General features: G+C 37.9%; 1 protein-coding gene across 1 annotated transcript in view; it reads right to left on the minus strand.

The window, feature by feature from the left end:
• Positions 1–3,783: 3,783 nt before the first annotated feature.
• The window catches only part of zc2hc1a (zinc finger, C2HC-type containing 1A), a 58,020-nt gene continuing 39,796 nt past the window's right edge, over positions 3,784–22,007 (minus strand). The window contains exons 6-9 of the mRNA XM_048596412.1: positions 21,459–21,552; positions 19,447–19,570; positions 13,803–13,916; positions 3,784–7,482 (exon numbers count right to left, since the gene is read on the minus strand). Coding sequence (XP_048452369.1) covers positions 7,293–7,482; positions 13,803–13,916; positions 19,447–19,570; positions 21,459–21,552 — 522 coding nt within the window. The 3' untranslated portion in view covers positions 3,784–7,292. The remainder of the gene's footprint in view (positions 7,483–13,802; positions 13,917–19,446; positions 19,571–21,458; positions 21,553–22,007) is intronic.

Below are 22,007 nucleotides of genomic sequence, written 5' to 3' on the forward strand. Positions count from 1 at the left end.
AGAATCAAATACATCACTTTATTAGAACAGATCTGATCCCACAAAATACAAATACATATATTAACACTTCAGTTACTTCAAATAATGCGCGTATATCACAAACGTTGAAAAGATTAACTCTTTGAGCTGTGCACCATTTCAGAAGAAACGTATATTTTACTGCAAATTAACAAGATTACCCAAATACATGCTGGAATAAATTTATTCCAGTAATTAGCTTTTGTATAAAAGTCGGGGGTGTTAGTGAGACCACTCAACAAATAGAAAAAGTTAATGAGCAATGAACATAATTTGCAATATCTCAAGAATGATGGAATTTCCAAGATGCAAAAACATAGAAATCTGACACTCATCACATCCAAATGCTACATGGGTTTCTCTGTTTTGCATTGTATCGTGTTTGTGGGATATGAAATGAGTAAAATAAAACCAAAGACAGAATACAACTGCCTCAATACCATTCTATATTTCACCTCAACAGAACTGGTTTGGGGCAGCTGTCATTGGAGTCAAGCCCTCATTAAATAGTAATTTTTTTTATATTAAAATTCCTACTGCAGACATTTCAAAATAATTAAAATGTTTATTTTAAATAATTAGCTTTTATACTCTTCAGCACTAGTAGGTGACTAACTAATAAGCATTCCCAAAGACTGCTGTACATTCATAACAGCAATATATGGAATACTATGCCAACATTTCTGCATAGCTGTGCATTTGAACATTGTATATCTTAAATGCATTCATGTTTCTAAGGGTTTTCTGAAGTGCTATGATTGGGCTTGAATTTCTTTTGCCTGACATTTTCAACTATAGACTGGCTTCTCAACACCAAGTGACTGCTGTTACATGGTTGTCAGTATTTGGTCTACTAGATCCTGTTGCCTTCGAAAGACTCGTATTACCCTTAATCTTTATGCTTTATCTAATTCCTTCAACTCAGCATGGTGGCTCAGTGGTTAGCACTGCTACCTCACAGCACCAGGGACCCGAGTTCAATTCTAGCCTTGGGAAACTGTCTATGTGGAGTTTGCACATTCTCCCCGTGTCTGCGTGGGTTTCCTTTGGGTGTTCTGGTGTCCTCCCACAGTCTAAAGATGTGCAGGGTAGGTGGATTGGCCGTGCTAAATTACCTGTAGTTTTCAGGGATGTGTAGATTAGGTGGGTTATAGGGGGATGGGTCTGGGTGGGATGCTCTGAGGGTTGGTGTGGACTTGTTGGGCTGAAGGGCCTGTTTCCACACTGTAGGAATTCTATGATCTAAACTGCCCAAAGTGTGCAGGGTAGGTGGATTAGCCTTCAGGAAATGCAGGGATAGGGTATTGTGGGTGGTCTGGGGGGGGATGCTCTTTGGAGGGTTGGTGTGGACTCAGTGGGCTGAATTGCTGCTTCCACACTGTAGAGATTCTATGGACTCTGGCTCCATTGCCTTTGCACCTACACTGCTCATAATTTTAAAAAAAATACAGTGAGGCTATAGATCTGTTCTCTGCTAACTCCATGTAAATAACCCTTCACTTCAGTTGCATTCATATCTCATACTTTGGCTTTTCAATTTTGAGGGAAATATCAATAAATCAATAGCATTGAACACAAAGAATCCATTATGTTTTGTTATATCTAAATCAGTCATTTTCAACATATATATATATACACTAGGATAAAATGTTGCAAAACCATCTTTAAATTAGGAGCAGCCTCAAAATAGCCCAATATCCAGGCTATAACCTTCTGCTGTTCACTCTAAAGGGTTCTGTGTAAAATAGGCTTAGTTTAATGATTTAGAGCAGAAATCCTATTCAGCACAGGATGGAAAGACTCAGGAATTGAAAATATCAGTAGTTGTGATGGCTTTTATTCAGGCTAAGGCAAGCTTTATCCCATATTTTACTTTTTGCAATATCTGTTCTGGTGACTTAAATTACCATTGAGAAACAAGTGCCTACACGTCCATTAAGTATGTATAACTTACGTATTACTTAAAATATAAAAATGCTTGCTGGCCAAAGAATTCTAGATTATAGAAACAGGGTCTTTCATCTGTTTTATTTACAGCACTGTTTTTCATGAATTACCTAGTCTCCTGTTCTCCCCCCACCTCAAACCCTTTAATATTTCACTTTTCTCAAGTAATCCTGTTTCCATTTTTAAAAAATTAATTGAACTAAATTTCCAGAATCTTACACAATGTCCTCAGAGTGCTGGGCCTCTGGATTATTAGTCTAGGTACACTACCACCGTGCCATCATCTTCCCGTATTGCTTTAATACCTCTAATAAAGCAGAGCCCAAAATTGTTAAATAACTGGTGTGGTGTTGCACAATCTGGGCATTATTTTTGTCCTCTGTACTTCTAAGTATGAAATTAAGGATTCCATTTTCTTGTTACAGTGCACCTTGTTGCACTGTGACTATTAGTGACCTGTATACCAAGATCTCCTTGTCCATTCATTCACTTTAAACTATTACTATAACAAGCTGATTGGGAGTAAATCAGTCTATTAGATTGGCCTTCCTTATATAGTTACAACTTGTGTTGCCCAGCCAATTATTAGAAGGTAGAGATCTGCTCATATAAATAATAACAGAATTACACTGTCATATATAAATGCCCAGTTTTGCAGCTCAGAGAGCTGAGGCTGCTCCTGCAAACTTAAAAGTATACGTTGCACATGATAAACAAAATTGGAGTGTCCTTAACCTACATTTACAGTCAGATGAGAAAGATAAAACCAGGAATCCCAAAACATTTAGCCGGTACTGCTTTGGGAAAAGGGTGCAATAATATGAGAAATCAATTAAGTGACAAGGGTAGGGTAATATTATAGCTATGGGTAATGAAGATGAAGAGCAATTATCTAAAAGCACTCTTTTAAATAAAGGTGAGATGTTTTCAGGAAAACGGCACTGGGGACAAAATTGGTTTAGAAGAGAAAACACATGGGCCTAACTTCTACAAATCGCAATCAAGCTTAAGAGTGAAGTTGCAAGATACTTGCATTTAGGAAACATAAATTGGATTTGGTGTGCAGCTTTTCATGTGAATGATTTTAAAAATGTTCCTAATGACTATGCAAGTTTGAGGCATATACACACAACAAAAGCACAATAAGCACGTCAAACAGTTCCTGGTTTATTCAAAAGCACTTCCATTTTGAGACTGAAAGGGTTCCAGGGTCTTCAAAGGATTAATTAAAACTACTCTTCAAATCCTCTTAACAAAATAAATTTAGGCTCCAACTGCTGAGAAGTTTTTGTTATATTATGGATTTGAAAATTATTACAGTTAATCTGAATTTCAGAGCTAAAACAAATTCAGGCGCAAATAGTGCTCTGAAGAAAATGCTAAGACTAAAGAAACAGTGAGGTCCCAAACAGTTTTGAGAAAAAAGGTTCCTAATTATGTTTTTCCCCCAAGTACCTTAATTCTATGAACAAATATTTCACCTATACGTTACCCAGATGGAAATATGAGTGGTAAACATGTTAATTCTAAAGATGCCTTAGGTGTAACATTGATGACAGATTCCATATTTTTCAACGGAAACCTGATAATTTAATTCCAAGATAACAAATATGCAGCTAATTAAAAAATTAACAAGATGTGCCAAAATACTAAAAAGCAGAACTGAGAACTTTTTCAGAGTTTAATCAGTTTGTAAAATATGTTAAAAATAGTAAATGTATGTAATAATTACTTTGCCTTAGCTTATTTTTATTATAAAACAAACACTTCACCAGATAATGAGTTAAAAGTAATATAGTTTGGATGGAAAGTGGAAAATATAGTTGACAAACTAGCAATTCTATTGGCATACTACTTTGGATCTTTATTATATGCACCCACACATACTCAAGCAAATTAGATAGCAAAGGCACTGATCTGTGTGTGAGACGTTTGTATACAGTAAATGTCTGTTAAAGGTTGACCCAGTTAGTTATTTTGCTTAAAATCATTAATAAAGATGCCAATATATTTGTTTGTTATTGAATTTCAGTTTAAAGTTGTATGGCAGACTTTGAGTGGTCTACCTGCACTCAAAACATTACCCCCATGTTTTCGCTGTTGCACTCAGTTTCTCTGGCCTTCCTCTGTCCTCAGGCTTTCTTGATTTTACCCCTTCCCAACCCCAACATGGCTCCTATTCCTGCCCTCTGCTTTTACCTTTTGTCAGTGTCCACTCTCACCTGTTTGCTATCCTGAACTTGCACTAAAGTCCTAGGCTCCATTTAATGGCAGAGGTTAGTCAAATATCTGCCACCAGATGGAGCCTGGTCAATTAAAACTTCTTCAGGGGGAGTTTAGCTTTAACCTTTATATTCCAATGGGAAACTGTGTTTCACTTAAATTAGATTCATTTAATTTGTGATTTTCAGTAATGCAACCACAACTTTAAATGAAGGCTTACTATTTATCAGTAAACTGGAGTGTGAGGTGTCCAATTCCTGTGGTGGGGAGGAGACACTGACAATCAATATTCCTGCACCTCTTGGCCAACAGAAGCGCAGTAAAGGCACTTCTTCCTGAAGATGTCTTCTTCTCCCTCCCAACTGGTCAGTGATTTAAGCTGCTTTGCACTTTTGATAGCATTTGCCTGCCTCACTGAAATATTAAAATTGCTAATATGCCTCCTGTGATGTTTCAGATTTTAAAATTTTAATATGAGCTAAACTTAACCCACCTATTTTTTTTGAGTGTTACATCTTGTTTTGAGTGTTAATTACATCATTTAATGTAAGAAGTAAGAGATAACACAGTGTGGAGCTGCAGGAACACAGCAGGCCAGGCAGCATCAGAGGAGCAGGAAAGTTGATGTTTTGGGTCGGGACCTTTCTTCAGGAAATGTAAGAAGAACTTTGTTTATGTTATTTCTAGTCAGACGTCTTCCTAGTACATGGGAAAATAATTGACAAAGCAGTATGATAAGAATTTAAAAGCCATTCTCATATTGATTCACATTTTTCAAAACATGCAGTAGTGTACAACTTACAGTGAGAAAGAAAGAGCACAGTGTTAATTAACAGGTAATAACATCAGCAACAGTTTACAACTGCTTTCAAATATAATCAACATTCAGTATTTGCATATTGGAGCCTTTACTTTCTACTTACAATCGAGAAACTGCAGTGATACTTCTGAGCAAATAGCTTTATCATGTTTCAATTTCTGCCCCTGCTTAAGAGACATCAAGATTACTCCATGTGATACCAACATACAAACTTAAAACTCTTTCCTTGGCACTTTTTAAAAGTATGTTAACTTTGTTTTAAATGAAGGAAGGAGTTTTCTTAAAATAAACAGTATTACTTTATTGTGCTATTTCCAATAAGTGTCAGCAATTACTAAATCATATTAGTGACTATTTTTACATTTTCATATTAATGATCAAAAGAACTTTAATTTCGACAACACTTCCCACAAACTTCAAATGAGCTCAAAGATGATTCGGTACTTTTCAGATGCAGTCATCTTATAAGAAAATATAGGAAACAGCCGTATCCCCAAAGCGGCAATGAGAGAAATAACTGGTTATTGTTTCTGAAAATTATTTTGGCTGATGGGTAGCTATTCAGCAGAATGTCAGCAGAACCTCCCTGTGCATTCTCAAATAGTGATGAGATCTTACTAACTTCACCTGAGAAGGCAGATGGGTCTTTGATTCACCAGTTTAGATCTTCCTATGTCAGGATTGCTGGAAACTAGTACATCCCCAAAAATTTATGTTAGAACCCCTTTCATGTCTTATGCAAAAGATAGCACAGCAGCTGGGACAGTGGAACACTTCTTGGATTTGATGGACTTAATGGCCTACTTCTGCTTCTACATCTTATGATTTTAAGGACTGCATTGACTTATCAGTCCAGATTACAAGCTCAAACCTTGGGAGTGACACATGAATCCTCAACTTTCTGATTCAGAGGCGAGTGTCAATCAAAGAATCAAAGCTCGTACTTTAATGAATTAGACCAATCTGAAAATATCAACTAGCCCTGTCTTTTCAGCAATACTTATGATTTTGGTATATTAAATTTGAATGTTTTAACATTAATGTTGGATTCATTTTTCTCATTAGAAACAAATTATTCACATGAAACACCCTTGACACGTGAAAAACACGTGTGTTCACGGGTACAATAGACAATTGAGGAGCTAACTCAGCAGCTTCAAATAAAATTGCAAGGCAAAAGAATTGTAATTCAACAGCATCATGCTGGTATATGCCAGTATATGTGATTTAGGTTTGCCTTTGGAGACGAGGTGAGCTCTTCAATGATAGTCTTGCATTGTCACAATAATCTATCTATAAGTAGTTTCATCAACAGTATAACCACCTAGTGTTTTAATTATTTCAGATTATTAGAAACAGTCAGTAGTTGAAATAAACATTTATCATTTCGTAGTGTATCATCCTAAAAGCTATATACAATCACCAACATAATACATTTTATACCGAAAACATCCACAAACACTTCAAACTCCAGTAATTTTGTATTTGCATAATTTGCTGTTTTTTAAATCATTTTGTACAATAATGTGACTCGTAGTTTTAAATTAACGAATAGATAAATGAGGTAAAGCTTAGATTTGATTTTACATATACTTGCTGAGCAAGCTCACAACTCTTATTAACTCGTGAGCTGTTATGTTCATATTATATGTTCAGTTTTAATTTTTCTTTATTAATTGGTTTGCCAAATTTATAATGTATTCGATGAATGGCTGGTTTGTTGTTGTATTTGGATGAAAACTCAATGCTGAGCCACAAGTAAAACTAGGGGTAAGTTTTCTTCCTTCCCGTCCCAATTAAATTGTTTAATTTCTTCATTTAACTATTATTATGCAAATTACTAGACACAAAAGATGCTGAATGTTCTTTTACCTGACTAGAGAAACTTTCTCTACAATACACACAGTAAACACTCATTGACTACATGCTTTCCTTCTCCCAGCCTAAGATTCATGGTGAAGGCACCAGGCTGACTGCAATTTTAGTGCAGTCAAGTGAACAGAAATCCAAGAATTCTGCTATAATCTGATTGCCAATTGTAAACAACACAGCAAAAAGAGGATTTATCTCCAAATTAGTGAATCTTACTATTTCACATTTTCTACTTTGCACAGCACAGAATTCAGAGATTAAAGTACTGTGCCATTACAAGATGCATTTATGTAAATTTTCATGACAGTTGTTTAAACCTGGTAATGTATCATTGAGCAGTGCAAAGCTTAAGAGTGATGAGCTTTGAAAATTGCATCAACATGTTTTCCTTGAATGTACTTATACTGCATGATCAAAGGGTCATCCTTCTCACTCCACATTCACAACAGAACTTTGCGCACTCGACAGGATACTTGGTTCCACATTCATGACAAAATCTTGGCAATTGCTGTCCAGCTGAACTTCTAACACTGACTTTCGTAATTCCATCATTAAAATGCAGGGAACTGTCCCTGCTGTCTGAACCAGATTTCACATTATTCCTGTAAAAGAAAAGTTTGACTTATCTTAATGAAATGGAAGGGATTTAAGCTTCAACCAACAACAAGGTTTCAAAATGGGCCAAGAAAAACCAAGCGTTAATTAGAAATACAAACAATAAATGCTGTAAAAAGTCAGCAGGTCAGAAGTATCTGCAGAGAGAAACATTTAGCCCAAAATGTCAGATCAGTGTTGGGACTGTTATATCCAGCACTGATTACAGAAATGTCTACTTTATGGGGATACGTCTTTTCTGATCAAACTCCTGATCCACAATGTAGAAGAAATCTGTCGACTCAGGAATCCACAAAGGCAGCAACAAATAGATTTGGTGCAGATGGTACACCCCACTTCGGTTGTTCTGGCTCTGTTAAGTTTATTTGTCCAGTATTAATGGGGTCAACGGGTGTCACGTGGCTGAGTGGGTCAAAGGCATAGTTAGGTATAATGGGGGCAAGGCTGTCAGATTAAGTCATAAGTGGGGGTGGATCGTCAGATGGTAGGGGCGAGTCAAGTTAGGTGGGGAGTCAATGCGAGTGATTGGGAGTGAATTTTGGTGTTACCTAGGCATTAGACTAGGATTTGTCTAACATTTCCTGGGTAACTATCCACAGTTGGATTGTTCCGTATCACCTGTCCTTCATGGAGAAATTTGCAAAGAAAAACACCTTTGACCACAAATGCATCAGGAAGTGGTCAGCACGTAGCATTCTCAAGACACTCTGGGAAAAGGAGAGGGTGGATCCTGCTGAGTTGTTGCCTGAGCAGACTGTCAAAATCATCTGGCAGAATGCCTCATCACAGGAACTTTCCAACAAGCACCATGACATAGCTTGGCTGGTAGGGAGAAGAGGACTACCTGTGAGCTCCTTCATGTAGGCCTGGACTCTCTGCACCATCACACGCTACTCTCAAAGTGGCTACAGGGTGGGGGGTTGGTAGTAGGGGGTAGAGACTGTCACACATCTCCTTCTGGAATGTGCTTTTGCAAAGGAAGTCAAAGGAAGAGAGATGCAGTGGTTTTTTTGTCAAGGTTTGTCCCGAGCAGCTCCATGATGCAGGACTGTGTGCTCGACTGGCTGTTCCCTGGGATGCATACTGAGACAAACATCAATGTGCCTGGAGGACCATCAACTCTGTGAAATACGCTCTTGGTCTGCCCGAAACCTGCTGGTCTTCAGACATCGGACCTCGACCGAGTCATGCAGACTGGCACATTGCAAGGTCCAGGGCTTTGTGCTGATGGCTAAAGCACTAAAGCTTGGGGCAGCTGCAGCCGAGGAGCAGCAGGGAAAGACCACCATCTGCCAAAGTTTAATGGGGATCCGTTCAGCTATTGGATCCTGCTGAGGCCTCAACTGCAAGTAAATATTGTTTTGTAGAAGAAAGAAATGTCCTAAGTTTTTATTTGTTCTCAATATGCAAAGATTGCATAGAATTGAACACCTTTAGTGACTATGTATATGACACTTTTTATGAATAAAGTATAGCTTTGAAATTGTAAAAAAAAATTAGCTGAAGTTCCAACACTTCTCAAATTTAGAGTTCTTTTTTATGAAGGTCTCAGGGACTGCGGAATTGTCCATTGCAAGCTCAAGCCAATTCTTGTGGAGTCAATATGTTAAACTTGTAGGGGGTTCTGATGCAAATCTTGGATCATACATCTGGTGACCCAGAGACTGGAAGATCTAGGCCTTTATTCCAAAACATTAACTGTTTCTCTCCATGTTGTCTAGCCTGTTGATTATTTACAGTATCTTCGGTTTTTATTTAAGATGCGTTTGAATTAATCTATATATATCTCAAAAGATCTGCATCTGTATCCTTTCACAAGTGTAATCACATTCCAATATCGGGCAATCTCAACGGCAATGCATGCAACTTTATTTGTACTTTTTAAAATTCAATCATAGGACATGAACGTCACCAGCTAGGCCAGTATTATTGGCTATCCCTAATTGCCCTTGCGGCCTTAAAGTCGATAGGTGCTTCACAGAAAGATGATGAAAAGAAATTTGACATGTAGCCACATACTATATTAAAGTAGATGCGAAAGGTCTGAACAAAGAGGTAGATTTAAGGAAGCAGCATACAAGGGGAAGGGAACTTCAGAACTTAGGCAGCAGGCAAGTTACAGAATAGCCATGAAGTTGGCGTTTGAGGAACACATATTGTACAGCTGTGGGGGTGGAGACACTCAGCCATGGGGAAAGGGTCAAGCTATGGAGAAATTTAAAACATATGAGCATTTTAAAATTGAAGTGTTGCATAATGCAAGCTAGCACAGGTAATAGGCCACAGACAACAGAGTTTTGTATAATCTGAAGTTTAAAGAGAGAGTAGAACATGACAAGCTAGCCAGGAATGCAATGGTATTGTTAAGTCCAGAGGGTTGTGAAGAGCTTCAGCATCAGGTGAGTTTAGATAAGATATGAATTGGATGATGCTATTTAGTTATCTTATTTGTGGTGTGGTTGTGGTTGGAAGTTCATCCAAAGATTTAATGCAACTTAGTTCCTCTGTCTTCAGTATTTTCTTTTCAGTTTATAAAGCCATTAATATAGTTTCCTTTATCCTTTTGGAAGAATCCTTCCCAAAAAAGTTTTTTTTTTCCAAATCTGAGATGGTTAACTGGCTTTGATTTTGTAAGGTGATCGCTTGAACCATGGCAGTTAACTCGGTGTTAAACATTGCCTGATGTGGCTCAGGATCTCCACTCTGGGATGGCAGTCTCTGGCACATTTGCTGCAGAGAACTACAGTGGGCAAAGAAGATGCATGATTCATTGTTGTCATTGGGCTCTCTAGGCCAACTGAGCTTTTTGTTGCTGTTTGCCTTTTTTTAAAACATAAATTAAAACTTTTATGATTTAAATATATAAAATGTTTTGCATAAACGACTTGGATGAAGGTGTGGTTGCTGAAATGTCAGATGACACAAAGAAAGGTAGAAAAGTAAACTGTGTAGAGAACTTGAGGTTACAAAAGACTATGAAATAGGTCAAGTGAAAAAGTGGGCAAAGATCTAGCCAATGGAGTACAATGTGGTCTCCTAACTTTAAGGAAGGATATAAATGCATTGCAAGTAATTCAGAGAATTATAAGACTGTTACCTGGATTGGTTGGTTGCCTTACAAGAGAAGGGCTAGAATCATAGAAAAGTTACAACACAAAGAGACCATTCAGCCCCATGTCTGTATCAGCTGAATAAACTAGATCTTACTTTCTAGCACCTGACTGCTAGCCTTGCAGGTTTCTGCTCTTCAGATACAGATTGGGGTTCCATTTCAAATAAGTCAAGGTTAGCACAGGTAATGCTTGTATGTGTTGGATTTTCAAAGAGTAAGAGGCAACATAGAGTCAAAGAGCTGGACAGCATGGAAACAGACCCTTCGGTCCAACTCGTCCATGCCGACCAGATATCTTAAATTAATTGAGTCACATTTGCCAGCACTTGGCCCATATCCGTCTAAAACCTTCCGCTTCATTTATCCATCCAGATGCCTTTTACATGTTGTAATTGTACCAGCCTCCACAACTTCCTCTGGCAGCTCATTCCGTATACACACCACCCTCTGCGTGAAAATGTTGCCCCTTATGTCTCTTTTAAATCTTTCCCCTCTCACCTTAAACCTGTCGTTTTGGACTCCCCTACCCTGGGGAAAAGGCTATTTACCTTATCCATGCCCCTCATGACTTTGTAAACCTCTATAAGGTCACCTCTCAGTTTCTGATGCTCCAGCCCTAGCTTATTCAGCCTCTCCCTACAGGTCAAACCTTCCAACCCTGGCAACATCCTTGCTTGATGGAGTTAGGAAGATGAGGGGGATGATCTCATTGAAACTTACAGGATATTAAAGGCCTGGATAGAGTGAATGTGGAGAAGATGTTTCAGCCTCAGTTTGAAGTGACGACCCTTCAGAATTGAGATTTCTTCAGCCAGAGGGTAGTCAACCTGTGGAACTCATTTCCACAGAAGGCTGTGGAGGCCAAGTCATTGAGTGTATTTAAGAGAGATAGACATGATCTTGACTAGTAAGGGGATCAAGGGTTACAGCAAGGAGGCAAAAGAATGGGATTGAGAAACATATTAGCCATGATTGGATGCTGGAGCAGGCTCAATGGGTGAAATGGCCTAATTCTCCTTTATCCCATTGACGTGGTGTCTTTGGATGAAGTTTCCAAGGGCCACCATGTAGAAGGCCCTTGCATCTAGACTTGAAGAGGAAACAGTTTGCACGACTCTCGATTCATCCTTAATGATCAGAATAATCTTTGGTATTGCTTGACAAAGAGCACCCATCTCCACACAACCTTCTCCCTCAGAGGCAAGTATTACTCCAGGGATGTGAAAATGTTTGGATGTGGAAAGGATGTTTTTTCTTTTGGGAGAATCCAGAACGAGTAGTCATGTTTAAAAATAAGGTGTTACGCACTTGGGACAGATGAGGCAAATTCTTTATTTGCTTAAAAGGTCACGGCTCTTTGGGATACATTTTGTCAAGAAGTTGAGGAAACCAGAGTTTGAATATTTATAAGGCAGAGTTGGATACATTTTTGGCAAGCAAGGGAGTAAAAGGTTGTAGGTAGGTAGGAATGTGGAATTCAGGTTACAATGAGATTAAACAAGATCTTATAAAATTTGGTGGAACAATTTGAGGAATTAAACAGCATATGCCTGCTCATGTTCACATGAGACAGTGAAAGTGGAAAATGGCCAGCCTTTTCTCTTGCCTAGCATATGTTGTCCAGGTGTCACCAGTGTAGATGAGTGCATTGAGGACACAGGCTTGGCAGCTCACAGTTAGGTGTTTTCAATTAGGTTGATGTTATTTCACAAAATTCAGCTTGGAGTTTATTTTAGCATCAAGTGGCATTTTGCTGGTGATTGTGGTGTCTACGTATGTGAAGCTAACCAGTGTCCATTCATTGTCTAGGATGTAGCCATTTCATTATCCAAGGTTGATGGCAAATCAAGTTCTTTACAGGCATGAGTCAGTCTCATGCTGAAATTATTCCTCTTAATGACATGCTAGCACAGCACTATCAGCCTACATCTACTCTTGGATGACAACCAAGTGTACTTGTGTCTTGGATCTTAGACAAGCAAGACTGAAAAGCTTTCCATCAGCTCTGGTACATAGGCAGACATACTCTGTAGATGACCTGAAGGCATATGACAGCAGCAGATAGAAGAATACAGCAAAAAGAGTGTTGCTGCCAGAACACAATCCTGTTTGATGCCAATGCTAATCTCAGGCAGTTCTGAAATTGCTCTAACATAGCTGAACTTGGGGAGAATATGGTCCCTCCCACCCTCAGACAATACGTTGCGCCTGCTCCTCACAACAATTGAGTTAGACTTATAGTTCATAACTGATGTCTCCCATAATTGCGTTACTGATTTACAGTGAAATTGGAATGCTCTCTCTGTTGTGCAAGCCTGAGCAGAAGTTATGGAGGCCCTGAGCTTCCCAACCTTAGGGTGCCCCTCTTGACCTTCCTAGGTGAGCACACGATATCAGAAGTATTTTGCACTAGTTTGGTTACAGGAGTTGCTGGAAAGTTGACATATTTAGATGTCAATCTCCCTTTGGGCTCTCCCTGGTTATTTTTTCATCAAGAGTTTACTTCCTTAGGCTTTATTTCTCCAAATACATTCACCAGACATTGGAGTTATTTGCCTATAGCTGGGAGTTTGGTTCATCATCTCCAGGCTCTGCCAGTGAGATTGTTCACTGTACCAAATCTGCAATGCAAGTTTTAAAATAAACATAAACCAATTCTTAAAATGTTATACTTGACAAAACATTACCTCCAAACCAAGCTGACTTGAACATATGGTGCACATATGGTGTTCCTTTTTTTTTAAAACTGATGCTGGGTACAAATTCTGGATTTCCCCACCTAACATCAATGCTTAAAATCATGTGGTAACACAATGGGGCAACAACAATTGAAAAGGATTCAGCACCACCCTCCCAGGATAACTTGTCAAGAAATAAATGCCTACCTTATTAGAGCAGTTCATGCCTCACAATTCAACAAATGGAAAACAAAATCTTACAAATGTTCAGCTGCAACACACTAGAGCATTACTGAGTATATAAACTATAAAGAAAAGATAAACACTTTCTTTTCTTCATCTTGTCAATATATTCAAGAATACATGGAGAAGAATTAAACACTGTAAACTTCAAACTGAATTCCAAATAAAAATCATCAACTAAAAGTAAATCCTTATATATAAAATTGACATTAAAATAGCTTAAACAGAACAGTTTCCTTCTGTTCCAGTTAAAGAATATTAAACACTATATCACCTTATGTAGTTTTCCGCATTGTAGGTCTTTTTGTTCACTGAGCTTGTTCCAGCAACGTTTCTCATTCCACTTGGTGGTGTTTGTGTTCGAGATCTGGTGTTACTGGGTAAACCTCTGAAAATGAAGTGCATGTATCAAAAAGGTGAATTCACAAAAATTTATGGATTAAAGTTAACTGTAATATGATTTTTCTCAAAATTTTATTAAAATTACTATGACAATTTTTGCATCAAATATTTTCAGCATAGTTATACAAAGCACAGTAAATCCAGCATCTTAGCTTATTTATACAAAGGCAACTCAGGAGCAGAGATTGACAAAATAGGTTTGTGTTCACAGATTGCCAACCAGAATCCCAAATGCCAGTTGCACCACAACACGCTAATTATAAAAACTTTGGTTGTAAAAGATCTATTATATTTCTAACTTTTCCTAGTTGGAGGTAAATAGGATAGAATTCTTCACTTTAGTAGGGGAAACGCAAACAAAGTAACAATATAAAAATTGGAAGTAAACCATTCAAAATATAATGGAGAAAAAACATAATGTGGAATGCTACACTTGCAGAACTAACAGAAATATTTTATAGAAAGATGCGTATTTAGTTGGCAAGTATAGATAATAAAAGCAGCACGAAGAGGGGAAGAGAATTAGGAGAATTGATATCAAAGAAAGAGTTGCCACAACCAAAGATTCTCCTCAGAGTGGTGGCATTTGTTCGATAAAGTCTTTGGAAGTAATTTTGGAGTTCATCTTGTTCACGTTGGGCACCTGGAATGGAAGTGTTTTATTTCCCAGTACTAACATTATTTATCTCAAAAGCTTAAAACAGCGAATGAAAATAATGCTTTTGACATTGTTGATTAATTCAAAATTACACCAATGACATATTGATTATGAATATTTAGAAACAACCTTTAAAAGAAAACAAAGTAAACTACTAAATTTTATTTTAATGATTCAGTAGCAAATTTCCCATGTCTAAATTGTTGCTTATCATAATAATAAAAAGATTAGTTAGAAAATTAAGTTTTTATTTCAAGGCATCAACTTTTATAAAATTGAAATACTGTAAGACACAGGTACTCCTCTATTAATGTGGCAGTTACATTCTTGAAAACCACTGCATTAAGCAAAACCACATTATGTGAAACACCCAGTCTCCTAGGAACCAATATAAGTGTTCAGATTATGTTCCCAGAGCATCAAACAAGTTAGAAAATAAGCACATGATTAATATAAAACATTTCTTGTCTCATACATCTGGAAGTGCACGGCTGTGGACAGTTTTTAAGAACTTATCCAGTCTTATCAAGACAGGCAATTTCCACAGATGCTGCCAGACCTGCTGAGCTATTCTAGCAATCTCTGTTTTATAGCATCCACAGTTCTTTCGGTTTTTATTTAGGCAATGGTCAAAAACAGCTGAACAAACAGGAACTTGCCTGGGAATGCTGAGTTTTAGCATTTCTCATTTATTCCTCTGCTGTATTGATAATCGAGTTAAGAACTGCGCTGTCGTGCATTAGGCACGTGTTATTGATATAATGGGTAGTACACTAGAAACCATGTTAATCTAGGACCTCTTGTACTGTATTTTAGTGCTCGAATATTTGCATTATGAAGAGTCAACTATGCTCATAAGGTATCCATTTGTTCAACCTCCAGAACATTAAAATTTAGTTAAATCAACCATTCATTTTTCAATCATAACGTATTGTAAGCTTCTACCAGATTGTGCTAGATTTTCTAGTGTAAATCTTTTTGAACTGTTTTTTAAAAAAAAACTAACCATGATGCCAGATTGAATTTATCAAAATGATGGGTCTCCTTTAAGAGCTTTTGTGGCAGCTCTTAAAATTAAGCTTATTTTAACAGTAGAAATAAAAAAGCTGACCACTGCATATTAATGAAACTAGTAAGTATTTTGGTATAGTTTATTTTAAAGTCAATTTCTGTGATTTAAAATTGATTTACACCAACAGCAGATCAGGCTTTGAATAAAACCACTTTCAATCCATTTGTGGGAGGCAATGACGTAGTGATAATGTCACTGGACTAGTAATCCAGAACCCCAGGAACCGGGGATATGGATTCAATCACAGCCATCTTCATTTGTGCCAAGTATGACTCCAACTGGATCACCAGCCTGCATCCCCTCATCTTGCAGTTCCCACTAACCTCACTTTTGCTGGTGCTGCTCACTGCCGAAGTCTGTCAGTTATACAAAATCCCGGTTAGCCCCCACTTGGAGTACTGAGAGTAGATCTGGGCACCACAGCTTAGGAAGGACATACTGGCCTTATACAGAATACAACATAGGTTTGCAGGAATGATACCTGGATTTCAGGGCTTAAGTTCTGAGGAGAGATTATGCAAATCAGGCCTTTTTTCTCTAGAATTTACAAGGTTAAGTGGTGATCTGATTGAAGATTTTAAATATTAACAGGGACAGACAAAATGCATAAACATGTTATTTCTACTGGTTGGGGATTCTAGAATAAAAGGGCATAATCTGAGAATTAGGGCCAGGGAATTCAGGAGAGAAGTTAAGAAACACTTCTACAGGTGGCAGATTTTTGGAACTCCTCCACAAACAGCAGTGAATGCAGGGTCAGTTGTTAATTTTAAATTGAAGATCGACAATTTTTTGTTAAGCACATGTATTAAGGATATGGGTCAAAGGTGTATAGAGTTAGGCCACATATCAGCACGGATCTCACTGAATGGTGGGACAGGCTTGAGAGGCTGAATGGCCTATTCCTGTTCCTGTTCCTGTAAATACTGTGTTGATGTGAAAGGCAATCACTTCACCTCTCTTCAAGTTCAACTATCTAGTCTGTGTTCAGACCAAGGTTGTAATGAGATCAGAAGCAAGGTGTTCTTGGTGGAACCCAGACTGAATGTCAGTGAGAAGGTCATTGCTGAGGAAGTTGATAGCACTGTCAATGACATGTTTTACCACTTTGATCGAGAGGAGACTGACATGCCCGTAATTGTCCAGTTTGGATCTGGTCCTGCTTTTTGTGGATGCGACATACCTGGAAAATTTTTCACATTGCCAGGTAGATACTATTGTTGTAGCTGCACCAAAGAGCTTGGGCTAGGGAGGGGTTGGCTAGTTCTGGAGTTCACGTTCGTCAGATATATTGCTGGTATTTTGTTATAGTCCATATCATTTGCAGTATCCAGACCATCAGTTTTTCTCTTTATATCGCCTGGGATGAATTGGCTGAAGGTCAGCATGTGACGCCACAGTCCTCATGAGAAAGCCCAGATGGATCACTTGTCACTTCGAGCTGAAGATGGTTGCAAATAGTTCAGGCTTGTCTTTTGCACGGTGTTGGGCTTCCACATTAAGGATGGGCATATTTGTGGAATCTCCTCTTCTTCGTTGTTTCATTGTTCACCATCAATTATGACAGGATGTGCAGGACTGCAAAGCTTAGATTTGATCTGTTTGCTGTGGAATCCCTTAGCTTTATCTATTGCATGCTTTTTACACTGTTTAGTTTTGAGTAGTGCTGTATTGTACCATCAACAGATTGACACCTCATTTCTAGGGATGCCTGGTGCAGCTCCTAGCATGCCGTCTGACACTCACCTTTAACCAGGCTGATTCCTTCGCTTGATGGTACTGATAGTGTGATAGATATGCTGCAGTTTGTGGTTGAGTATGATTCTGCTGCTGCTTATGACTCACAGTGTCTTATGGGTGATCGGCTTTCAAGGGATAGTGAAGGGATGTCTGTGGCGAAGGCATTTGGTGAGCGTTAATATCAGACTGTTGCTCTACTATTTGTGGATACTTTTCTTAATTTTGGCCCGAGCTTGCAGATGTTAGTAAGGAGGACTAGGAGAATCCAATAGATACAGTTTGCCAGTGTCATTTTTGGTTCCCAATTCGATCAATCTTCTTATTTCTTTTGAGTTTTCTCCAGCCGCTTGGTACAACTGAGTGGCTCACTGGGCCGTTTCAGAGCAGAGTTAAGAATCATTCACATTGCTCTGGGCCTGGAGTCACACGTAAGCCAGACCAGGTAAGATTAGCAGATTTCCTTCTCTAAAGGACATTAGTGAACTAGATTAGCTTTGTCATAATCAAAGATTGTTTCATGGTTATCATTACAGAGATTACTTTCAATTCCAGAGTTTTATACAAACAAATTAGTTGAAACTTTGAAACAAAATAAATTTGACAACTGGTGAAAGTTGTGCACAGATTACACTTAAAGTGGAAACTCTATCCCATATGTTTTCATTTTGAACAAAAATGAAGCTAAGCTGAAGAGGTTATGCCTTAACCAAGAGATTGCCAGCTATAATACCAATCGAAAAGTAACTCTGGAGAAGTACATTGTTTTGAAAAATTGTGACAAGAGGCACAGAGGGTTTGTTGAAGTGCACCATGTTGGTTTTAATTGTATCTGGGGACTGCTGATGGAATGGAGCTGCCACTGAGAATACCTCATGGGCCAAATGTAGTGATTAGAAAACATGAAGAACCCGAAGTATGGGAGCAAGAGTTGTAAAAACCTTTGGGATTTCACATGGTATGATTTATTTACTTGGCTCGGAAATAGAATTATCCGTTTTGGTTCTTAAAATAATTTTTCTTAAATTGAAATACTATTTAGTTTTCAATGCATGTTTAATTTATGGCCTTTTCAATTCAATGAGAGAATGGGTCATCTCTACTGAGAGCAAAGTGAATAAGACACAACAAGTCAAGGCTGTAGGGCATGAGCAGAAGGCAAGGCTGTGGGGCATCAGGAGGAGAGCATGCACGAAAAATGGAAAACAGACATTATGCACTCAGAGATAGTAGGAACTGCAGATGCTGGAGAATCCGAGACAACAAGGTACAGGGCTGGATGAACACAGCAGGCCAAGCAGCATCATAGGAGCAGAAAGGCTGACGTTTCGGGCCTAGACCATGCACTCAGGCTCTGATGATGTGAAATTCAATATTGAGTCCTAGAGACTACAAAGAATCTAAGCAGAGAACGATGAACATCTGTAATTCTTTTAGAAAAAAAATTAAATTTCTCTCAAAACACAGGGAGAATTTGAGCAATTCCACAAATATCGAACTAACTAGAACTCATAGACAATTGCTTAGAAATGGTGTAAATTATCCTTTGTACATTAGCAACATGGCTGACCCAGAGCTCTAGGAAAAATATGAAGCAACTTACTAAAGTGCAACATTGGGCAAATTATCAAAAGGATAATCTGGGTCAGAAAATGACATTTTATGCTCCTCAAGGAGTGGAACGTGCACATTTTATTTTACTAAACATCAACCTATCCAAGGTCAGTGCAAAAATTAGACAAGACAACAATAATTTGTTTTTCTATGTTCCAACCATAGTTAATGCACCATTATCGTATTTGTACTGTGTGTTGTGTTGACATGTCCATTGAAAACTGAACTGCACTAGCCCAGATTCACTTAAGAATCTTATATTTAGAAGAGATGGTAGGTTTCATCTCATAAGTCTGCCAAATTCGAACCTACAATCCCAAAGCAAAAGGGTAATGATACAGTCACTGTCTCATCCCATTTGTATTCAATTAAAAAGAATCAACAAATTCAGAGACTATTCTACATTGGTACATATGAATCTTTATTCATCCTCACCCAGTTGGTTGAACTAATGCTCCAGCTATATTACCAACACCAGATGAACTCCGTTTTGCTGGTGATCCATCTCGAAGTTTATTTTCATAGGTTGCTGTTAGGTTACTTTTGGTGGTAGAAAATCCTGTCGACAGAAAATTGAATGTGGGCTTTTATTAAATTATTACAATTTCAATCAAGTCAAGGGCTTATAATCAATGACTTACACTGAAGGACAACAACGCTTTCCTTACAGTAGTACAAGATTCAGACTGAAGATGACATTTTCATAATGTATGTAGAATATCTCATAGGAGACTGGTATAACTGTCAATCTTTGACATGAAACTTACATATAGCTTAGCTGAAAAGCCATCATTTTCAGAATTGCAGCACCATTAAGAGAAAATGACCACAAATAACTTTTTTCAGAGAATGTACTAGAAGAAATGGCTGAATGATTGTAGATTGAAGAACTCACATCTAAATCACAGCAAAATAATTTTACAATTAGTACATTACAACAGCACATCATTATTCCAAGTACGATTAAAATGTCCTATAAATGGTTATGATTCAACCATTACTATTTGCAAACTGAAGTCAAAGAAAACCAGAGCATTCTTTAAAATTTCTGTGCATGTACCTCAACTTTTGGTACATACACTAGAATGTACATTCAGCAAGATTTGTATAAAGGTAACAGTTAATATAGTAAGTACAACTATGAATGATTAATTATTGTAGAGCAGGTATACACAAACAACTGATGATTCCCGATCAATTGGAATTTGATATCACACGGGCTTCAGAAGCAAAGGGGATGTCCCAAGTTTACAATCAAGGCATAAACAGTTTATAAAAATCAATGTGCAGAAAAAATTCAATTCACTTGAAGATAATCATAATTGACAAATTGGTTATTACTTTCACAACTCACTGATATCGTTTCCATTCTAAGGAAGCAAAATCACACTTTCAACCAGAAACTTTCGTGACATTGTTTTAACCTGTACTAAATTACTTGATTTCAATCATGTTATTCACAGAGGAAGAGTTTGTCGCATGTTGAAGCCTCTGTATCCAAATCTAGAGACTTTAGATAAAAATTGGCAACGGCTAAGGTGTACAGACTATTAGCATTCCATGGCCTGAGCTTGCTTCAGTGTCATTAAAGCACTCAATTTCTGTCATGACAATGGATCATAAGCCCAGATTACTTATGGACGTATTAATCTTGTAGTTATAACAACATGATTTTTAAAAGAGAACATACAGCTGGTTCGTGTCTTGAACTGCAGACATGTTTGTGCTTTACCATTCCAGGAATATATAAAGGGGTTAAAACTAACTGCAACGCCTGGTTTGTGTGTTAGTTGGCTGATGTGCTAGTGTAATTTAGTGTGCTGTGAAATTCACAGCTTATGGATAGCCAGTAAGATGCCCTTGTACTGCAGGTAAAGAAAGATACTCTCTCACGGAGTTGTGAAAACTAAGCAAGCCAGTGAAGTAACCATCAAAAAACAATCAGGACAAAAGCCTGTCAGCTACCTTGCAGAGCAAAGAATTTCAAAATTAACAAGTAATGCCAGCAATATCAGCATCATCTAACTTAATGGATGCAATGTTCTATCTACTCATTAAAGGAGCCCAGAGACTGATTCATCTATCCTTTTAACTGTTACCTTTTAACTCAATTCACATTTTTTATCCAGTGTATGTATTTCACATTTTACTCATCTTGTGTCATATTTAGTAGCCAGCAAATTCACTCCTTCTTTTATTCAGAAGGAATCTTTTTAAATTAATCTTGTTGCCACCAACCGAAAGACAATGTGAATTAAGAAGGGGAGTCAGTTCATCTCTCTTCACCCAAAAGCACAACCATTTTTGTGTTTTCCACCTGAAATCACAAAAAATTGGAGACCCTTATCTGGGGACTGATTATAACATTCCTTCCCCGATGCAAAAATAAAGTAAAAGCGCTTGTTGGAAAGAATTACATACACAAAATGAAAAGAAAATCCACATACCACTTTTCCCACCCACAGAAGGCTGGGGAATCCGTGTTGATGCACCAGGTGTTGAGACTGGTGAGTTAGTCTTCTTAAACACTGGAGACCGATGCTATACATTAATAAAGACACACCAAAGAATAAAGTTATTCACAAACCATATAATGGTAAAGCATAGAAGGCAGCCAATTGGATAATCATGTCTGTATCAAATACACATTCCTACAAGTTACTTTTCATGTAATGAGTCAATCCCATTTTGAAGTATAGCAAATTTTTTTATTAACTGGCACCTATGGGACCAGGTGTGTACCAGTTCATCAAACATGTCGGTCAATCAAGAGGTTCACGTAACTGATCGTAGATCATAGAATCCCTACAGTGTGGAAACAGGCCCTTCGGCCCAACAAGTCCACACCAACCCTCAACGCTATTAAATCCCACCCAGACCCATTCCCCCCTATAACCCACCTAATCTACACATCCCTGAACACTATGGGCAATTTAATATGGCCAATTCACCTAGACTGCACATCTTTGGATTATGGGAGGAAACCGGAGTACCCA

Source organism: Rhincodon typus, chromosome 4 (genome assembly GCF_021869965.1).
Source record: "Rhincodon typus isolate 14 chromosome 4, sRhiTyp1.1, whole genome shotgun sequence".
Classification (NCBI taxonomy): Eukaryota; Metazoa; Chordata; class Chondrichthyes; order Orectolobiformes; family Rhincodontidae; genus Rhincodon; species Rhincodon typus.